The sequence below is a fragment of the Mobula birostris genome, chromosome 1, assembly GCF_030028105.1.
Source record: "Mobula birostris isolate sMobBir1 chromosome 1, sMobBir1.hap1, whole genome shotgun sequence".
Taxonomy (NCBI): domain Eukaryota; kingdom Metazoa; phylum Chordata; class Chondrichthyes; order Myliobatiformes; family Myliobatidae; genus Mobula; species Mobula birostris.
Genome location: NC_092370.1, coordinates 58,158,749 through 58,181,889, shown reverse-complemented (window position 1 = coordinate 58,181,889; position 23,141 = coordinate 58,158,749). Strand labels below are relative to the sequence as shown.

General features: G+C 40.3%; 1 protein-coding gene across 7 annotated transcripts in view; it reads left to right on the top strand.

Annotated features, from left to right (window-relative positions):
* trappc9 (trafficking protein particle complex subunit 9) overlaps window positions 1–14,618 on the top strand; it is a 711,836-nt gene extending 697,218 nt beyond the window's left edge. For 5 of the 7 annotated variants that reach the window (XM_072255618.1, XM_072255596.1, XM_072255577.1 and 2 more), the window contains one exon: window positions 13,382–14,618. In XM_072255618.1, coding sequence (XP_072111719.1) covers window positions 13,382–13,561 — 180 coding nt within the window. In that variant the 3' untranslated portion in view covers window positions 13,562–14,618. The remainder of the gene's footprint in view (window positions 1–13,381) is intronic. The other 2 variants (XM_072255626.1, XM_072255566.1) reach the window with 1 other exon arrangement.
* Window positions 14,619–23,141: the final 8,523 nt, after the last annotated feature.

Below are 23,141 nucleotides of genomic sequence, written 5' to 3'. Positions count from 1 at the left end.
CTCAGTTGAAAAAGCCTGTTTGCATTTATCCATAAGATTAGATAAAGGAGCAGAGTTAGGACATTTGTTCCATTGAGTCTGCTCTACCATTTGATCATAGAACATAGAGCATAGAACAGAGAATAGTACAGCACAGTACAGGCCCTTTGGCCCACAATGTTGTGCCGACCCTTAAACCCTACCTCCCATATAACCCCCGCCTTAAATTCCTCCATATACCTGTCTAGCAGTCTCTTAAATTTCACTAGTGTATCTGCCTCCACCACTGACTCAGGCAGTGCATTCCACGCACCAACCACTCTCTGAGTAAAAAACCTTCCTCTAATATCCCCCTTGAACTTCCCACCCCTTACCTTCCAAGCACTTTAAAACTGTGCCCTCATGTTAGCCATTTCAGCCCTGGGGAAGGGCCTGTACTGTGCCCTCATGTTAGCCATTTCAGCCCTGGATAATCAATCAACACGATCACTGCCTCTCATCACCTTATACACCTCTATCACGTCACCTCTCATCCTCTGTTGCTCCAAGGAGAAAAGGCCAAGTTCACTCAACCTATTCTTGTAAGGCATGTTCCCCAATCCAGGCAACATCCTTGTAAATCTCCCCTGCACCTTTCTATAGTTTCCACATCTTTCCTGTAGTGAGGTGACCAGAACTGAGCATAAGTGGGGTCTGACCAGGGTCCTATATAGCTGTAACATTACCTCTCTGTGCTTGAACTCAATCCCACAGTTGATGAAGGCCAATGCACTGTGTCCTGTAGACTCGGACCCCAAGATCCCTCTGATCCTCCACACTGCCAAGAGTCTTCCCACTAGTACTATATTCTGCCATCATATTTGACCTTATGTTACGTACCCCGTAACTGGGTTGCCAAACCAGCAGAAATGGAACGCTCGTTGGAGTCTGTGATTACTCGGAACTAATAAAGTTTTATTAAAGAAATAAGTAATACAGTACTCTAACCGTAAGGATATAAATGTAACAGGTTAGCAATGATAATACACGCATATACACAGAACTAGGGTAATAGGAATCAACCAAGCTCTATCGCAGTCTAGGGGTAAAATGATCAGTCTTAAGTGAAGCAGAGTTCAGTTCAGTTTAGTGCAGTTCGAAGTAATCGCTGTCGTTGTACCTTGGAGAGAGAGAGAGAGTGAGAGATGCAGTTGGTTTCAGGCAGACCTTTTGATGTCTTCGCAGTTGGCTCCGGACAGACCTTTTGATGTCTTCTAATCCTGCTGTGGTCACCGACTGTGACCCCTCCGTTCCGGATACGATTGTTCTTCCACGGTGAACCCGGCACCCAGGCAAGAGTGGACACACACCCCAGGTTCCCACCAATCGTACCTTTACACCCTGTGAGCCTCTGATCGATTCCCGCGAACCGGTCCTCAACACTCCCACCAGCTTGTGGGGGCACACTGCTCTTTCCAGGGTCTCGTGGCATGTCGTGCCTTAGCAAACCTGCTCTTTTTATCCCCCTTCTGGGGTATCACCTGTCCATCAAACTTCAAACAGTTCAGGTTCAAAGCAACCAGTCTGTCAATATCTGAATTGTGTTTCTTTCTCGTTAATCTCTCTCTTCTCTCTTATTAGCATTTTGAATGTTTCTCCATTGTCTTCCATTATCTCTCTCACTAGCATCATCCCGGTAGCTCTGCTTGGCGTCACACATGGCGCTACCAGAATGAACCACCTCACACTTATCTGGGTCTAACTCCATCTGCCACTTCTCAGCCAAGTTTTGCATCCTAAGGGTGTCCCGCTATAACCTCTGATACTATCTGTAACACCCCCAACCTTTGTGTCAACAGCAAATTTACTAACCCATCCCTGCACTTCCTCATTCAGGTCATTTACGAAAATCACAAAGAGTAGGGGGTCCCAGAACAGATCCCTGAGACACACCACTGATCACCGACCTCTATGCAGAATATGACCCGACTATAACCACACTTTGCCTTCTGTAGGAAAGCCAATTCTGGATCCACAAAGCAGGATCCACAAAGCAAGATCCCCTTGGATCCCATGCTTCCTTACTTTCTCAATAAGCTTTGCATAGGGTACCTTGTCAAATGCCTTGCTGAAATCCATATACACTACATCTACTGCTCTACCTTCATCAATGTGTTTAGTTACATCCTCAAAAAATTCAACCAGGCTTGTAAGGCATGACCTACCTTTGACAAAGCCTGACTATTCCTGATCATATTAAGCCTCCCAAAATGTTTGTATATCCTGCTTCTCAGAATCTTCTCCATCAACTTACCAGCCACTGAAGTAAGACTCAGCGGTCTATAATTCCCTGGGCTATCTCTTCTCCCTTTCTTGAATAATGGAACAGCATCTGCAATCTTCCAGTCCTCCAGAACCTCCCCGTCCACATGATGATGCAAAGATCATTGTTAGAGACTCAGCAATCTCCTCCCTCGCCTCCCACAGTAGCCCTGGGTACATCTCGTCTGGTCCCAACTTGATGCTTCCCAAAAGCGCCAGCACATCTTCTTTCTTAATACCTATATGCTCAACCTTTTCAGTCTGCTGTAAGTCATCCCTACAATCGCCAAGCTCTTTTTCCATCGTGCATACTGAAGCAAAGTATTCATTAAGTACCTCCACTACTTCCTCCGGTTCCATACACACTTTTCCACTGTCATACTTGATTGGTCCTATTTTCTCACATCTTAAAACTATATAACCATATAACAATTACAGCATGGAAACAGGCCATCTCGGTCCTTCTAGTCCGAGCCGAATGCTTACTCTCACCTTGTCCCACCGACCTGCACTCAGCTCATAACTCTCCATTCCTTTCCTGTCCATATAGCTATCCAATTTTACTTTAAATTAAAATTATCCCCTTGCTTTTCACATACTTGTAGAATGCCTTGCGGTTTTCCTTAATCCTGCTCTCCAAGTCCTTCTCATGGTTCCTTCTGGCTCTCGTAATTTCATTCTTAAGCTCATTCCTGCTAGCCTTATAATCTTCTAGATCTCTGTCATTACCTAGCTTTTTGAACCTTTCGTAAGCTTTTCTTCTTAACTAACTTTTCAACAGCCTTTGTACACCATGGCTCCTGTACCCTACCATCCTTTCCCTGTCTCATTGGAACGTATCTGTGCAGAATGCCATGCAAATATCCCCCAAACATTTGCCACATTTCTGCCATACATTTCCCTGAGAACATCTGCTCCCAATTTATACTTCCAAGTTCCTTTTGATAGCTTCATGTTTCCCCTTACTCCAATTAAACGCTTTCCTAACTTGTCTGTTCCTATCCCTCTCCAATGCTATGGTAAAGGAGATAGAATTGTGATCACTATCTCCAAAATGCTCTCCCACTGACAGACCTGACACCTGACTAGGTTCATTTCCTAATGCCAAATCAAGTACAGCATCTGTTCTTGTAGGCTTATTTACATATTATGTCAGAAAATCTTCCTGAACAAATTCCATGCCATCTCTAGGGAGATGCCAATCAATATTGGTGGAAATTAAAATCTATCATGACAACCCTGTTATTATTACACCATTCCAGAATGTATCTCCCCATCTGCTCCTTGATGTCTCTGTTATTGACCCCTTCCTGTTTTTAACTTCTTCCCACAGAGACTCAGGAGACAATCTCCTTTCTCCTTTTCTGCCGCTGTGACACAATTTCTGGTCAGCAGTGTCATGCCCCCACCTCTTTTGCCCCCCTCCTTGTCCTTTCTGAAACATCTAATAATGTCCTGACCAATCAAGAATATATTAACTTCTGCCTTGAATATACATAAAGACTTGATCTCCACAGCTGCCTGTGGCAACGAATTCCACAGATTCAGCACTCTCTGGCTAAAGAAATTCCTCGTCATTCCTGTTCTAAAAGGATGCTCCTCTATTCTGAGACTATGCACTCTGGTCCCAGACTCTCAGACTGTATGAAAATCCTTTCCACATCCACTCTATCTAGGCCTTTCAATATTCAATAGGTTTCAATGAGATCCCCCTCATCTTCTGAATTCCAGTGAGTACAAGCCCAGAGCCATCAATCGGTCCTCATATAATAGATAGATAGGTAGATACTTTATTGATCCCAAAGGAACTTGTAGTGTCAGGGTAGCATAAAAAGTGCACAGATATAAATATTAAAAGAGAAGTAGAAAGATTAAAAATAAGTTGCCACGAGCAGTGTAATAGGAGGGGTCAGCACTTAGCCTGCTATAGGTTGAGTCATTATCGAGCCTAATGGCCAAGGGTAGGAAAGACCTCATATAGCGCTCTTTGGAGCAGTCCAGTTGTCTTAGTATATTACTAGAAGTGTTCCTCTGTTCAACCATGGTGGCAAGCATACCCTATCATTCCTGTAAACCACCTCTGAACCCTCTTCAATGTCAGCACATCGTTTTTAGATACAGGGCCCAGAACTGCTCACCCGGAAGACCACAATCTGTGCGGATTGTTGATAACATCTCTTCCTCGCTGACGATCAACACTGGTGCACCTCTGGGGTGTGTGCTTAGCCCACTGCTCTACTCTCTATATACCATGACTGTGTGACTAGGCATAGCTCAAATACCATCTGTAAATTTGCTGACGATACAACCATTGTTGGTAGAATCTCAGATGGTGTCAAGAGGGCGTACAGGAGCAAGATATGCCAACTAGTGGAGTGGTGTTGCAGCAACAACCTGGCACTCAACATCAGTAAGATGAAAGAGCTGATTGTGGACTTCTGGAAGGGTATGATGAAAGAACACATACTAATCCTCATAGAGGGATCAAAAGTGGAGAGAGTGAGCAGTTTCAAGTTCCTGGGTGTCAAGATCTCTGAGGATCTAACCTGGTCCCAACATATTGATGCAGTTATAAAGAAGGCAAGACAGCAGCTATACTTCATTTGGAATCTGAAGAGATTTGTTATGTCAACAAATACACTCAAAAGCTTCTACAGATGTACAGTGGAGAGCATTCTGACACATTGCATCACTGTCTGGTATGGGGGGGGTGGGGGGGGGGGGGTTGTGAGGCTACTGCACAGGACCAAAAGAAGCTACAGAGGGTTGTAAATTTAGTCAGCTCCATCTTGGGTACTAGCCTACAAAGTTCATCTTTGAGGAGTAGTGTCTCGGGAAGGCAGCATCTATTGTTAAGGACTTCCAGCACCCAGGATGTGCCCTTTTCTCATTGTTACCATCAGGTAGAAGGTATAGAAGCCTGAAGGCACACACTCAGTGATTCAGGAACAGCTTCTTCCCCTCTGCCATCTGATTCCTAAATAGACTTTGAACCCTTGGACACTACCTCACTTTTTTAATATATATTATTTCTGATGTTTGCATTATTATTACTTCATTTTTTTTTCCTTCTATATTTTGTATTGCATGGAACTGTTGCTGCTAAGTTAACAAATTTCACAACACATGCCAGTGATTATAAGCCTGATTCTGATTCTGATTCTAAGCAGTGCTTTATAAAGCCTCAACATTATGTCCTTGTTTTTCTATTCTTGCCCTCTTGAAATAAATGCCAAAATCGCATTTGCCTTCCTCACCACAGACTCAACCTGCAAATTAACCTTAAGGGGGTCCTGCAGAAGAACTCCAAGGTCACCTTGCACCTCAGATTTTTGAATTTTTAGAAAATAGTCTACCCTTTTATTTCTTCTACCAAAGGGCATGGCCATACACTTCCAACAGTGTATTCTATCTGCTGCTTTTTTGTCCCTTCTCCTAATGTGTCAGTCCTTTTGTAGCCTCTCTACTTTGTCAAAATGACCTGATCCTCCACCTATTTTTGCATCATCTGCAAACTTTGCAACAAAACGATCAGTTTTGTCATCCAAATCATATACATGTTACATAAAAGGAAGCATTTCCAATACAGACCACTGTAGAACACCACTATTCACCAACAGCCAACCAGAAAAGGCTCTCTTTATTTCCACTCTTTGCTTCTTGCCAATCAGCCACTGCTTTATCCATACTGGGATGTTCCTGTAACACCATGGGCTGTTAGCTTGTTAAGCAGCCTCCTGTGTGACACCTTGTCAAAAGCCTTCCAAGAATCCAAGCACACAAAATCTAACCTGCTAACTAAATTTGTCGACGATTCTACATTGTTTGGCCTAATCTCAAACAATAATGAGGTGGCCTATGGGGAAGAAGTCATCTCTGACGTAGTGGTGTCAAGAAAACAACCTCTCCCTCAATGCCACAAAAACGAAGGAGCTGGTTGTGGATTACAGGAGGAATGGAGACAGGCTAACCCCTATTGACATCAGTGGATGTGGGGTTGAGAGGTTAAACAGCTTTAAATTCCTCGGCATCCACATCACCGAGGACCTCACATGGTCTGTGCACACCAACTGTGTGGTGAAAAAGGCACAACAGTGCTTCTTTCACTTCAGACGTTTGAGGAAGTTTGGTATGGGCCTCCAAATCCTTTCTACAGGTACGCAATTGAGAACATGCTGACTGGCTGCATTGCTGCCTGGTATGGGAACTGTACCTCCCTTAATTGTAGGATTCTGCAGAGAGTGGTGTGGACAGCCCAGCGCATCTGTAATTGTGAACCTCCCATGATTCAGGACATTTACAAAGACCGGTGTGTAAAAAGGGCTTGTAAGATCATTGGGGACCCAAGTCACCTTAACCACAATCTATTCCAGCTGCTACCATCCGGGAAACGGTTTTTGCAGCATAAAAGCCAGGGCCGGCAGGTTCTGGGACAGCTTCTTTCACCAGGCCATCAGACTGAATAACTCACACTGATTTGAGTGTACTTCTATGTTACATTGACTGTTCTATTTATTATAAATTATTATAAATTATTATGATTGCACATTTAGACGGAGATGTAACACAAAGATTTTTACTCCTCATGTATGTGAAGGATGTAAGAAATAAAGTCAATTCAATTCAATTACCCTTTATCGATCCTGCTTGTTATTTTTTCAAGGAATTCCAACAGATCCTTCAGACAAGATTTCCCCTTGAGAAAATCATGCTGACTATGGCTTATTTTATCATGTGCCTCCAAGTACCCCAAACCACATCGTTAACAATTGACTCCAACATCTTCCCAACCACTGAGGTCAGACTAACTTGCCTACAATTTCCTTTCTTCTGTCTCTCTTCCCTTTTGAAGAATGGAGTGATATTTGCAATTTTCCAGTCTTTCAGAACCATGACAGAATCTATTGATTCTTGAAAGAGTGGAGACACATTTGCAATTTTCCATTCTTCCAGAACCATTCCAAAATGTAGTGATTCCTGAAAGATCATTACTAATGTCTCCACAATCTCTTACAGTCACCTTTTACAGAAGCTTGAGGTGTACACTATCTGGTCCAGGTGACTTATCTATCTTCTGACCTTTCAGCTTCCCAGGAACCTTCTCCCTAGTAATAGCAATTGCACTCATTTCTGAGCATGACACTCTGGAAATTCCATCATACTGCTAGAGTCTTCCACGGTAAAGGCAGATGCAAAATAGTTATTCAGTTCATCTGCCATGTCCTTGACCCCCATTACTACCTCTCCAGCATCATTTTCCAGTGGTTCGATATGTACTCTCGCCTCTTTCACACTTTATGTATCTGAAGAAACTTTTGGTATTCTCATTAATATTATTGGCTAACTTACTTTCATATTCTGTTTTTACTTTCTTAGTGTCTTTTTTAGTTGCCTTCTGTTGGTACTTAAATGCATACTAATCCTTTAACTACTGATGAATTTTTGGTCTACTATATGCCCTCTCTTCTGCTTTTATGTTGGCCTTGACTTTCCTCCTTAGACACAGACATTAAGCAGGCATTGTCTGCTTAATTCATGCTGACACAACTGTATTTCTATGTTATATTGACCATCCTGTTGTACATACTATTTATTATAAATTACTATAATTGCGCATTTGAATAGGAATGTAACATAAAGATGTTTACCCCTCATGTATTTGAAGTATGTAACTAATAAAGTCAATTGAATTCAGTTGTGTCATCTTGCCTTTACAATACTTGTTCCTCTTTGTGATCTATATATTCTGTTTCTTCTGATTTGCCTCCTGAAATTTCAACCATTGCTGCTCTGCCATCATCCCTGCTAGTGTTATTTTCCAATCAGTTCTGGCCAACCCCTCTCTCTTGTCTCTTATTCCCTTACTGATGCATCTGACTTTAGTTTCTCTTTCTCAAATTTCATGGTGAATTTGATTGTATTATGATCACTTGCTCCAAAGGGTTATTTGACCTTAAGCTGCCTCATCAATTCTGGACTATTGAACAACACCCAATCTGTGTATAGTTCCGGTCACCGAATTATAGGAAAGATGTTAACAAAATAGAGAGTACAGAGGAGATTTACCAGAATGTTACCTGGGTTTCAGCACCTAAGTTACAGAGAAAGGTTGAACAAGTTAGGTCTTTATTCTTTGGCGCATAGAAGATTGAGGGGGAACTTGATAGAGGTATTTAAAATTATGAAGGGGATAGATAGAGTTGATGTGGATAGGCTTTTTCCATTGAGAGTAGGGGAGATTCAAACAAGAGGACATGAGTTGAGAGTTAAGGAGCAAAAGTTTAGGGGTAACACAAGGGGGAACTTCTTTACTCAGAGAGTGGTAGCTGTGTGGAACGAGCTTCCAGTAGAAGTGGTAGAGGCAGGTTCGATTTTGTCATTAAAAAAAAAATTGGATAGGTATTTGCACAGGAAAGGAGTGGAGGGTTATAGGCTGAGTGCAGGTAGATGGGACTAGGTGAGAGTAAGTGTTCGGCACAGACTAGAAGGGCCGAGATGGCTTGTTTCTGTGCTGTAATTGTTATATGGTTATATGGAATCGCTGATCTCCTTCTGGCTCAACCACAAACTGCTCTAAAAAGCCATCTCATAGGCACTCTAGAAACTCCCCTTCTTGGGATCCAGCACCAATCTGATTTTCACAATCTACCTGCATATTGAAATCCTCCATGATTATGGTAACATTGTCCTTTTGGCATATATTTTCTATCACTTTTAATTTGTAGACCACTTCCTTACTTCTGTTTGGGGGTCTGTATAATTCCCATCAGGATTTTTTTTTATCCTTGCCGTTCTTTAGCTCTACCCACAACAATTCGACCATATGTCACCTCTTTCTAATGATTTGATCTCATATTTTACCAACAGAGCCACACTACTCCCTTTGCCTACCTTTTAATACAATGTGTATCCTTGGATGTTCATCTCCCAGATATAATCTTTCAGCCATGATTCAGAAGTGCTTACAGCATCATATATGCCAATCTGTAACGCTGCTGCAATTTTCATCTATGTTATTCCATGTACTATGCATTTTCAAAATAATACCTTTAGTCCTGTATTCACCTTTTGCGATATTGTCCTCCTTTTATGTTGCAACTCATCCTATTGACAGGAACTTTGCCCCTCCTTGCTGAGAGTCTCGCTACGTGCTGCCTTTTTTTAAAACCAGCTACCTTATCCTCAGAACTATCAGTCTGGTTTCCATTCCCTGCCAAATTAGTTTAAACCTTCCGAATAACTCCAGCAAACTTGCCCACAAGGATATTGGTCACCTGGCAAATCATCCTATTCTTACCTTCACTGGCACCTGGCAAAGGAAACAATCCAGAGATTACTACCCTGGAGGTCCTGTTTTTCAGTTTTCTACCTAGTAGCTCCCTAAAATCTCTCTTCAGGACCTCCTCACTATGTCATTGGTGCCAATATGCACCAAGACTTCTGGCTGCTCACCCTCCCTCTTGAGAATGCCATGAACCAGATCTAAGATGTCCCTAATCTTGGCTCCTGGGAGGCAATATACCATCCAGGTGTGTCTATCACACTCACAGAATCTTGTCTCTGTTCCTCTAGCTATGGAATCTCCTATCAACACTGCAGTCTTCTTCATCTCTCTGCTCTTCTGAGCCATGGCACCAGACTCAGTGCTAGATACCCAGTCACTGTGGCTCTCCCCTGATAGGTTGCCCACTCAACAATATCTGAAGTTGTATACTTATTATTGAGGGGAATAGCCATATGCCAGTGATAATAAAACTGATTCTGATTCTGTACTCTGCACTGCCTTTCCCTCTCCTGATAGTCAGCCTGTTACCTGTGTAACCCTCGGTTCGGTTAGCGGCTTAATCTAGGGGAATCAGCCATCGGCCTGGCCAAACTTAAGAGATCTCGTTTGGGTGGATGCTGCGCAATATGTCCTGTTACAAATCAGTACCACGAAATAGCGAACAGTACAAAATATGCAATTAAATGATTGAGCTTTATAATTCTTAATTTCACTATAGGGTTAGTAAAGAAACAAAAGAAAGAAAAGGACCCATTCTCATGAAACAGTCTAGTGCGCAAACGTTGCAGCTCACGGTTTCTCCATTTGTTCCTGTCGACCTCCTCCAAGCGTAGCTGACCCTCAGACCCTCGGTCCTCAGTCCACTCCATCCGGCAGTCTGCCAACTCTCTCCATTTGCGTCCTCCATCTCTCCCCGACAAAAGACTGCAAAATCTCTTCTCCCAGACCCACAAGAAAGAACAACATCCCCTTATTGGCTAATATACATTCCAAAGACCCCATTATCTCTAGTCATAACCCAAACGTTGCAGCGACAGAGAAACCATTACCTTAGCAGTGGAACATTACAGAGCGGCCACTACATTAGCAGTGAAACCTTACAGCGTGTTACACCTGTCTCCTGCAACCTAGGGGTGATTACCTCCCTGTAGCACCTACCTAGTATCTTCTCATTCTCCCACATGTTGAAGGTCATGGAGTTGCAGCTCCATTTCCTTAATACGTTCTCTCAGGAGCTGCAACTTGGTGCACCTGGTGCAGACTGGAGGTCTCCCAGACTTCCCACATCCCACACACAGTACAAAACACTGCCCCTGGAGCTATTCTCACTACACTTCTCTGCCCTAACAGATGAGGAATGAACAATGAGATCAAAAAGAGAGAAACTTACCAGATTCTTTACCTCACTTAAGCTTGATGAGCCAAAGCCACTCTAAACACTAGCATGCTCAAAAGAATGTCAGTTCAAAGAACAGATGCTCTGCTTATTCTTGCGTTATTTTTATTCATCCTTCTTAATGAATCCCTCTTGTTGATTGGTTGCAGCCCAATTCCAAGAAGCTGCCATGAAGCTCAGCCTTTTAGATCTTGATTTTGGACCTGATTGAACATGTAGCTCTATTTATGCACTCCCTTTCATTGATTGTTGGCGGCCCAACTATTTATACCCCTCATAATTTTGTATACTTCTATCAAATCTCCCCTCAATCTTCTATGTTCGAAGGAATTAGGTCCTGACCTATTCAATCGTTGCTTATAACTGAGGTCCTCTAGTCCCGCAACATCCTTGTAAATCTTCTTTGTACTCTTTCAACTTGATTTGCATCTTTCCTGCAGGTAGGTGACCAAAACTGCACACAATACTCCAAAGTAGACCTAACCAACGTCCTATACAATTTCAACATTACATCCCATTTTCTGTACTCACTACTTTGATTTATGAAAGCCAATGTGCCAAAAGCTTTGTTTATGACTGTATCTACCTATGCTGCCACTTTGAATGAAGTTCCCTTTTCCTCTCCTGACAGTCACCCAGATTCCTGCCTCCTGCAACTTAGGAGTGACTACTTCCCTGTAGCTCCTTTCTGTCACCTCCTCATTCTGCCTTATTAGCCAAAGGTCATCAAGCTGCAGCTCCAGTTGCTTAGCATGGTCTCTAAGGAGCTGCAGCATGTTGTACTTTGTGCATATGTCATTATCAAGGACACTTGAGGTCTCCCAAAGTTCCCACACATCAGACAGCAACAAGCCACTAATGTCTTTTTAAGAAAATAGATGATTGTTTTAGAGGGGAATTAAACAAGTATTTAGCTTTGCTCTTGTGTCAAATACACTGCATGTGTGTAATGTAATGATTCGTTTTAAACTAATTTCTGTCTCATTCAAAACAATTGTGATACAGTCTTGAGATATGTAAGAAAAGTCAGCACAAAGAGGAGAATTTCTTCAGTTCAATTGGATTTCTCAATTTCAGTCCGATTTCTCAAGGAACAATGTTACCAAACACGGAAAAGAAGAAAAAATATGTATTTGTGGAGAAATAGAAGAAATTAAAATGAAAATAAAATAGTTTGATGCTAATTTCTGCTCCCAGCAGCTAAAAATAAATTATATTCTTCTGTACAATGTTTAATTACACTAATACCACATCTAAAATAAAGCATTTGATTCTAAGTATGTATAAATGTACAATAATTTCAAGTTAAATACTATAATATATTTCAGTTTGCAGTCTGCAAATAGATCTGTGATAATGGATGAAAATTATGCACTTGACATTATAATGATACAAATTATGCTCTTGACCAATAATCTGCCGTTTATGCAATTTGTTTTTTTCACACGTTGGGTGTTTGATACTTTCTTAGAATGGGTTTTGTGGTGATTCTTTGTTGTGTGGCTGCCTGTGGGAGGACAAATCTCAGAGTTGTATTCTGTATACAGACTTTCATAATAAATGTACTTTGAATCTTAACACTACAGTAAGTGGATGTAGTGTTTTACTTAGCCTTCATGACAAAGAAGTTAAAATAGTATGTGAGTAAATACTTCAAAGCAATTTAGTTTCAGAATCTGAAAGATTATAACAAGAAAGGAGGCCAGATGTCTCAAAGTTCAAACTAGCTCTCTGCAAGAACAATCTATTTGGCTCTATTACTCTGCCCCTCATCTTTTAACATTTAGCATGAAAGTGAGCACTTTTCTTTTCTGGACAAAATATTTCATATGAAAATGGCAACTGACCATACATTTATGATAACATCTCAGTTAAAAACATATGTCTAATGTACACTCCTGTACCATATTGGGGTTCATTTTGTTTTTATTATAAATAAAATTAAAATTCAGTAATATCCCAACTGGGCTTTTGCAAATTTATTGGCTCTAATAGTAAAATTTGTGATCTTTTCAAATCTCATGATGTGATTTGAAATCCATTAGAAATCATAGATAGAGCTCTCCTGAATACACCCAATCACTGATATGTAAACTATGGATTAATTCTCATCTCACATCTGCTAAAATGTAAATCTGTTTTATATCATGTGATTTTTAGAAATATTTCTATGCAATACAACACGAGTGGGAATCAAGAAATCAATGAAATCAATGTTGATCATTGATTTTTGTGCCCTTGTGGTAAACCACATGCCTCATCCCATTGTGTATTGTTTGGAATTGTAAAAAAGGTGATTTTTCAGCTTACAGTTCTCTATAAACTCTGATCCTTATTATTGACGTATGCTTACATGGTAATAAACAATTTCTGGTTTGTCCTAGGTGGTTTCATGCTTATTTTATTTTTTTATTTTACAGGTAAAATCCAGTGAAGATTTTGTTTGCAGTGGATCTCTGCTATTCCTTTATGCTGGTGATTATTACTTGAATATAAAGTTTCATGATGACAACTCTAGTAGGGAGTTGCCACTTTCTTGGTTTTGTTTGCCAAGTGTTCATGTGCGTGCCATGGATCCAACTCAGCACACGATGCTTTAAAGTTATTTTACACATTAGGGACTGTAAGATGTAGTGAGTTAGACCTTTGTAAATAGTGACTAACTAGAGATACTTGCCAACAGGATCTCCTTCAATATTCTGGTTCAGGATAACAAAGCCACCATCCCAAGAATAAAATGTTGCTGGATTTTTCTGTAAAGCTTTTCGGCCAAATTTTTAATTAACCAAGGAGCTCATAGCTATGGATGAAATGAAAAGCACTTGATCAGTAGCTTGGTGTGATCTTTGATCTCTAATTGCAATGTTGTTAAAATCTAAAAGGTGAATGTATATTTCTTCATATGGTTATGTGAACTCTGATGCGCAATGTAGATTGGGTGTTAAAAATCTTTCAAATTCTATCTGTACAAAATAATGAACAGATTGACAAATAATATCAGTGTTGTGATAATGAAGGCATGTATTAATTACAAGTCGGATATGACAATGCTGTAAAAATCAGTCTTAATGTTCAGTTATTCCCCTTTTAAATTCTTTTTCATAGTTTTCAAAACATACTATGGGGCACAGTGTACTCTTGCTCTGTATTATAGCTGTAATGTATCTGCTTTTGTTTGTGAGAGTAGTAAGTATGCCTCATTCACACTGCATTGATGTGGCTACAATCTTTTGAAGAGGTTAATTATTAGTTTGTCCCCAAGCTGTTACCAATAAAGAATTCAGAAAATAAACTGGAAAACCAGTTACAAACTCAGGGTTTTTTTACAATTAAAATTTGCTGTGGTTAGGTTTACCTGAACCATATGAATAATTCAACCTCGTGATTAATTTGCAGTTGAATTTCTGTAATGATTACTAAATAAATAGAATGATAAATATTCTTAGGATTGTACCACTCTTCAGCTGTAGTGTGAACAAGGCTAATGTATGACTTTTTGTTTCAAACAAAATTCAGGAACTACTGTAACAGGCATCACTACACAACCAAACTGCTGTTCTAATGATACTTTTCTTTCCTGTACCTGCAAAATGGAAATAAATTTGGCTTGCATGTTCAGCTGTAATCAAAAATAGTCTTTTCCGAGCTAGTTACTCCATCACCATCAAGTCCATCAGGTGTCTGTTTTAGCATTCAAGAATGGGTGGATGAAACAAGGATTATCAGGGTACGTAGGCACTATTTTTATGAATTTCTCCACCTGTTGTCCATGCTTCTGAAAAAAATAGCACATTGAAATTGTGAAGAGAATGTTTCAGATGATGGAAATCAAATGATTTTTTTAAAAAAAACATAGTCATGCAGCACAGAAACAGAATGCCTAACCACCAAGTCTGTGTCAATTATCAGGCACCTACTTTTACTTAGGTGGACCTGGATCACCAGAGCTGTGAAAAAGTAGACCTATTAGCTGTGCCACTTGTGCTGCATTTTGGATATGTCTTTTTTATCAGTTCCTCACATTTGTTTCCTCTCTGATATGATAAAATGCAGACAGAAGAGTAGTGAAATGAAAGTTTTATTTTCAGCATCGGTGTATCATAGTTTCTCCCTAAATGTGGTATTTAATTTTTGTCAAATTATGAACAATCTGCTCAAACTGGGCTAAAGTTATTATTTTGTATTTCCTTTGGCAAATTTTAAATGCCTTCTCAAAAATGTAACCTTTGTGCCCACCAGTGTCTGAATGAATTTAGTCATTGTGCAGCACATTTATAACTCTATTTCTAAATGCTCTATTAAAAAATTCTCTGAAGTGGGACTTAAAAAAATAAATCATAAAATAGTCATTGGCAATTTGTGGGTGCAAACTGAAAAGCAGGGTTGATGTTTGAAATAACGGACAATTTATTAAAGCTGGTGCATACCAGAAGACCAGTCAAAGATGATCTACCTAAGTGAGAATTTGGTATAGATTCTACATTCTCACTTAAGACCATAAGACCATAAGATAAAAGAGCAGAAGTAGGCCATTCGGCCTATCGAGTCTGCTCCGCCATTTTATCATGAGCTGATCCATTTTATCCTATTTAGTCCCACTGCCCCGCCTTCTCACCATAACCTTTGACACCCTGGCTACTCAGATACCTATCAATCCCTGCCTTAAATACACCCAATGACTCGGCCTCCACTGCTGTCCGTGGTAACAAATTCCATAGATTCACCACCCTCTGACTAAAAAAATTTCTTCGCATTTCTGTTCTGAAACGGCACCCTTCAATCCTGAAGTCATGCCCTCTCGTACTAGACTCCCCCATCATGGGAAACAACTTTGCCACATCCACTCTGTCCATGCCTTTTAACATTCGAAATGTTTCCATGAGGTCTCCCCTCATTCTTCTAAACTCCAAGGAATACAGTCCAAGAGCGGACAAACGTTCCTCATATGTTAACCCTCTCATTCCCGGAATCATTGCAGTGAATCTTCTCTGTACCCTCTCCAACGTCAGCACATCCTTTCTTACATAAGGAGACCAAAACTGCCCACAGTACTCCAAGTGAGGTCTCACCAGCGCCTTATAGAGCCTCAACATCACATCCCTTCTCCTATACTCTATTCCTCTAGAAATGAATGCCAACATTGCATTCGCCGCCTTCACTACTGACTCAACCTGGAGTTTAACTTTAAGGGAATCCTGTACGAGGACTCCCAAGTCCCGTTGCATCTCGGAACTTTGAATTCTTTCCCCACTTAAATAATAGTCTGCCCATTTATTTTTTCTGTCAAAGTGCATAACCATACACTTTCCAACATTGTACTTCATTTGCCACTTCTCTGCCCATTCTTCCAATCTATCCAAGTCTCTCTGCAGACTCTCCGTTTCTTCAGCACTACCGGCCCCTCCACCTATCTTCGTATCGTCAGCAAACTTAGCCACAAAGCCATCTATTCCATAATCCAAATTGTTGATGTACAATGTAAAAAGAAGCGGCCCCAACACTGATCCCTGTGGACCACTGGTAACCGGCAGCCAAACAGAATATGATCCCTTTATTCCCACTCTCTGTTTCCTGCCAATCAGCCAACGCTCTATCCACGTATGTAACTTTCCCGTAATTCCATGGGCTCTTATCTTGTTAAGTAGCCTCATGTGTGGCACCTTGTCAAAGGCCTTCTGAAAATCCAAATATACAACATCCACTGCATCTCCCTTGTCTAACCTACTGGTAATTTCCTCAAAAAATTGTAATAGGTTTGTTAGGCAGGATTTTCCTTTAAGGAATCCATGCTGAGTTCTGCCTATCTTGTCATATGCCTCCTGGTACTCTGTAACCTCATCCTTGACAATCGACTCCAACAACTTCCCAACCACCGTAGTCAAGCTAACAGGTCTATAATTTCCTTTTTGCTTCCTTGCCCCCTTCTTAAATAGCGGAGTGACATTTGCAATCTTCCAGTCTTCTGGAACCATGCCAGAATCTATCGACTTTTGAAAGATCATCGCTAATGCCTCCGCAATCTCCACAGCTACTTCCTTCAGAACACGAGGGTGCATTCCATCTGGTTCAGGAGATTTATTGACCTTTAGCCTATTCAGCTTCCTGAGTACTTTCTCTGTCGTAATTGTGACTGCGCACACTTCTCTTCCCTGCCACCCTTGAGTGTCCGGTATCCTGCTGTCTTCCTCAGTGAAGACTGATGCAAAATACTTGTTCAGTTCCTCTGCCATCTCATCTCCCATTACAATTTCTCCAGTATCATTTTCTATTGGTCCTATATCTACTCTCACCTGTCTTTTACTCTTTATATACTTGAAAAAGCTTTTAGTATCCTCTTTGATATTATTTGCTAGTTTCCTTTCATAGTTAATCTTTTCTCTCTTAATGACCTTCTTAGTTTCCTTTTGTAAGGTTTTAATAACTTCCCAATCCTCTGTCTTCCCACTAATTTTTGCTTCCTTGTATGCCCTCTCCTTTGCTTTAACTTTGGCTTTGACTTCTCTTGTCAACCACGGTTGCATCCTTTTCCTACTCAAAAATTTCTTCTTTTTTGGAATATACCTGTCTTGCACATTCCTCATTTCTCGCATAAACTCCAGCCACTGCTGCTCTGCCGTCTTTCCCGCCAGTGTCTCTTTCCAGTCAACTTTGGCCAGTTCCTCTCTCATGCCACTGTAATTTCCTTTACTCCACTGAAACACCGACACATCAGATTTCGGCTTCTCTTTTTCTAATTTCACAGTGAACTCAATCATGTTATGATCACTGCCTCCTAAGGGTTCCTTCATCTCAATCTCTCCAATCACCTCTGGTTCATTACACAATACCCAATCCAGTACAGCCGATCCCCTAGTGGGCTCAACAACAAGCTGTTCTAAAAAGCCATCTCGCAGACATGCTACAAATTCTCTCTCTTGAAATCCAGTGCCGGCCTGATTTTTCCAATCTACTCGCATGTTCAAATCCCCCACAATTATCATAACACTGCCCTTCTGACAAGCCTTTTCTATCCCACTTGATGGGATTACACAGAGGTAGTCAAACTAGATTTTGATAACAGAGTGGTGGTTACAGAAAGACTTCACTAAGTAACAATCCAATCCATAAGCCTAACTTACTTAACAGTAAATCCAATTTTCTATAATACCCCATGAATAGACTAGCGTTAAGTAAGTGGGCTATTGGGTTGTGTAGTTCGTTAGGCTGGAAGGGCCTGTTTCCGCCCTGTATTTCTAAATAAATAAATACACAAATAAATACAGTTTCACACATCTTCTGTTCCTTTTCACCAAGCTTGTAATTTTGGCGCTTTTGAAAAGGTTTGGTATTATGAAGTTTTTTTTTCATTAGAAGGAACATTTTATGCTTCTTGCAGATTCACTGAGAGTTGCACAATATATCTTGGCTCACCTCAGGGAATAGAATGGCCATTTCCTCTTCCTGAACCACTCAGTTTAATGCTTGAGGGTTTCCTATTGTTTCTTCATCTTCCGCAATTTGTGGTGAGGACTATTCTGCTGCACTTAATGTACACTGTAAATGACTATAGCACTTCTGCCATTTTGTTCCCGCTTCTCCCAAAACAATACAGAATTCATGTTAATTTTGACTGTTTCACTGTAAACAGTTTAATCTGTTCAAAATACTTAGTGACTTGTTTTTCAGTGCTGTTTCCACATGTTGCAAAATGTCTGCCTTTCCCATCCCACCTGTTTCTGTAGCTCTCATTCTCAAAGATATGATCTAAGGTTGGCTGGCTGTTGTAAATTTTGTCTAGTTTAGGTTGGTGACAAGGAGCAGTTAATAGACTTAAGAGAGAGAATAGTTTACAAGAGATAAGGGATGAAGAGTACTGATGGAATGGGCTCTGAGATCTGACACATTCAATGGGCTAAATGGCCTCCTCTATCATAACAGATTCTGAGAAATAATATGACATTAGTATAGATGATTCTGGTGAACTGCTGAAGCATGGAGATCATCACAAGAGACTGTATGATTGCAGTTAGTAGCTTCATATAAGCAACAGCCAAATTCTTTTGTCACCAGGTATAATTTATCATATGTTCTGGCCCAGACATTGCACTTGTTTTGACATACTGGAATATTCACTCTGGAAATGAACAATAATGCTCTATTATATAGAGCAGAATATTTTCAACTATGTACTGTTAGACAAATTGTCATCACACACAGGGTACCCATGTGGTGGATACAGTATCTATGTACAGATAGTGATATCAGATAACATTCTTGAACTCAAAGTTATAAGCAAAAAATGCAATGTGAGATTTTATATTAAAAAATGGACTTTAATTATGTACAAATGTTATTTACAATCTTTGCAAAGAACATTTCAAAGCTGTAGATAAAGTTTTATAATCAAATCTTAATAAACTTGTTGAGTACTGTCCCAAAGCACAAAATACTCTGCAGATGCTGGGGTCAAAGCAACACTCACAATAAATGATCAGTCAACGTTTCGGGCTGGAACCGTTCATCAGGACTGAAGAGGGAAGGGGCAGAGGCCTGTTTCCATGGATGCTGCCCGACCTGCTGAGTTCCTCCAGCATGTTGTGAGTGTTACTGAGTACTGTCCCAAATATCTTAGAGAAATCACTTTTCCAATCCCAAATATTTTAGAGAAATCAGTAAGTTCCACGGGGAAATTATTATATTTTCATCACTCTTTTGTCTAACTAATCAGAGTAACCAATGTGGGATATGCAGAAGGCAACAACTCTTTTTTCGTTTCACAAGACTCCACAGCTGCAAGGTTTTACTGTGCATAAAGCTCCAGGTGACATTCAAAGTCTATTCCTCCTCTTGCTTAGCTATTGCAAGCCTGATTGAGTAAAACAGATAAGTTTGACTGCTTTGGGGGTACTGCACTGGAGGCTCCTAATGGATATATTTGGGATATGGGGAGGATCATATTCTTGAGGTCGATATGGCCATTCCTTTTGATTAATGGGCATTTACATTAAAGTCATATGAGGAATTGACTTATAGCTGAAATGGTTGGGGTTGTTGGAATTGTAATCAGACAAGTGGACAATGTGCAAATGAAAACCTCAAATATGCTTTTAACACATGGGCACTTACATTCAGGTTGGATGAAGAGTCTGACTCTACTCATGGTTAGTTTTCATCAAAGCAACCTCACATTTTAAGCTAATATCTGCTCCTTTGTGATTGACCTGTGACATTACAGGCTACATGCACAAGTGAGTTCTACAGAGGTAACATTCAGACTGTTGGATGGCACTGTACATGTCCGGATGTTCTGTGAGCCCATCATATGGATGAATGACCTAGAAGGTAGTAAACTTAAAAATTGAAATAGTAACTACACAATTGGTTTTCCAATAAAATTCTAAAATGTTGTGCACTTAAGCATTGTGATACATGATAATTTTAAGCCAATTCTCTTTAACTGAAGATGATGTTTGTTGAATTAGATTAAATTATATATAAACATGCTGCTTCTTTTTTGAGAGTTCTCAGTACAAAAAAGATTTAAACTAGACAGTGCTCATTTTCATGCAAAGATTCCCATATTCAAGAGGTCTAGAATACAAGAGCAAGGATGTGATGCTGAGGTTTTATAGGGCGCTGGTGAGGCCTCACCTTGAGTATTGTGAACAGTTTTGAGCCCTTCATCTTAGAAAAGATGTGCTGGCATTGGAGAGGGTCCAGAGGAGGTTTACAAAGATGATTCCAGGAATGAAAGGGTTATCATATGAGGAACATTTGATGGCTCTGGGTCTGTACTCGCTGGAATTCAGAAGGATGAGGGGGGATCTCATTGAAACTTTTTGAATGTTGAAAGTCCTAGACAGAGTAGATGTGGAAAGGATATTTCCCTTGGTGGGAGAGTCTAGGACAAGAAGGCATAGCCTCAGGATAGAGGGCCACCCTTTCAAAACAGAGATGCAGAGAAATATCTTTAGCCAAAGGGTGGTGAACTTGTGGAATTTGTTGCCTCATGCACCTGTGGAGGCCAGGTCGTTGGGTGTATTTAAGGCAGAGATTGATAGGTTCTAGATTAGACATGGCATCAAAGGTTATGGGGAGAAGGCCAGGAACTGGGGTTGAGGAGGAGATAGAAAAAAAGGATCAGCCATGATTGAATGACGGAGCAGACTCGATGGGCCAGATGGCCTAATTCTGTTCCTATGTCTTATGGTCTTAAGATCTTATATCCTGGATAATATTTTATTTTAATATTAAAATTGGACTGATTAATAGCATTGCATGGTAAACTACATTTTGTAAAATATGCATAGAACATGCATTTATTTACCATTTAATCCCAAGGAGCCTCACAGGAATCAGAATCAGGTTTAATATCGCCAGCATATGTCATGAAATTAGTTGTCTTTGCAGCAGCAGTACTGTCCAATACATTATAAAAGAAAAAAAGACATGAATTACAGTAAATATATATGTTAAATTAAATAAGTAATGCAAAAATAAAGATATAAAAGTAGAATTTACAGATTCAATGTCTATTCAGAAAGCGGATAGCAGAGGAGAAGAAGCTGTTCCTGAATCATTTGTGTGTGCTTTCAGGCTCCTGTAGCTCCTTCCTGATGGAAGTAGTAAGAACAAGGTATGACCTGGGTGATGGGGGTCCTTAAAGATAGATGCTGCTTTTTTGAGGCATCACTGCTTGAAAATATCCTGGATGCTGGGGAGGCTAGTGCCGATGATGGGGTTGGCATAAGTTTACAACTCTCTGCAGGTTATTTTGATCCAGTGCAATAGCCCTGACCCCCAATACTAGATGGTGATGCAGTAAGTTAGAATGTTCTCCATGGTACATATGTAGAAATTTGTGAGGCCCACGATAAATTCTCAGAGATGTTGACACCAGGAACTCAGTCTTTTCATTTCTGATCCCTCTATGAGGACTGTGGCGTGTCCCCTCGACTTAACCTTTCTGACGTCCACAATCAGTTCTTTGGTCTTCCTGATGTTGATTACAAGGTTGTTGCTGCAACACCACTCAACTAGCTGATATATCTCACTCCTGTATGCCCTTTTGTCACCATCTGAAATTCTGCCAACAGTAGTTGTTTCATCAACAAGTTCATAGATGGCATTTGGACTGTGCCTAGCCACACAGTCATAGGTGTAGAGAGAATAGGACAGTGGCTAAGCACACATCCCTGAGGTGTGCCAGTGTTGATTATCAGCGAGGTGGGGATGTTATTTCTGCTCCACACATACTGTGGTCTTCTGGTTAGGAAGCAAAATTTTAAATTTAAGATACTAGAAATAAAAACAGAAACCTTTAACATACTCAACAGGTTAGCAGCATTTGTGAAGAAGTAAATAAAATACAGTTGGTCATTGTCCTATCTTCAGAATGGTTAAAAGTTTTTAGTTGCAGGGAATGGTTGAAAGTATGAAGACAATGAACAGAAAGGTAGGTAATTAGTTAATTGCAGGAGAAACGAAATTGCAAAAAGGGTATAGAGCAACTAGAAATGGTGGCAAGGGGAAAATGAAGAAACAGAAGGTCCCTATACATTAAAAAAAAAAGGAATATCTCTGCATGGATTTTTAAAAAGTGATTCAGTTTATCCTGGCATTCGCAGTGGAGTTAGGTGGTGGACAGAGAGGAACTCTGAAAAATGTTTCCCATCCACTGTTAATAGCTTAATGAGTTGATTTACCTGGGATGGTTGAATCAAGGAAAAAAAAAAGATAGGTTGAAGAGAATGGCCAGGAGTCTGATGGCCTTAGCCCACATCAAGTGAAATGTAGAAAACAAGTCCTGGAGGTCACTATGGTGTTTGGGAATATAATAGAAATACAAAAATAACAGGCACCTCACCAATTTCAGAGCACATTAGTGAGTTAATTATTCAGAACTACAAACTGCTCAGGATAGATGGAATTAGCCAGAAAGTAACTAAAAGTGGAGGAAACGCTCAGCAAATCAGAGAATATTCATAGGGAGAGAAACTAAGAGAGCATTTCAGGTCAAGGTCATTAAAAAAAAACTAGAAAAGTGAGAAAATGAATGTGTTTTAATTTGCAGAGAAGGAAAGAGCAAAGAGACCTGAAGGAATTTAATAGGGTGAATGCCAAGTTTGTCAAGGTGTGAAGTCTTTCCTAGGGTGTTACACTCTCCCCCACCAAAATTAGTCATGTCCTCATGACATTGAG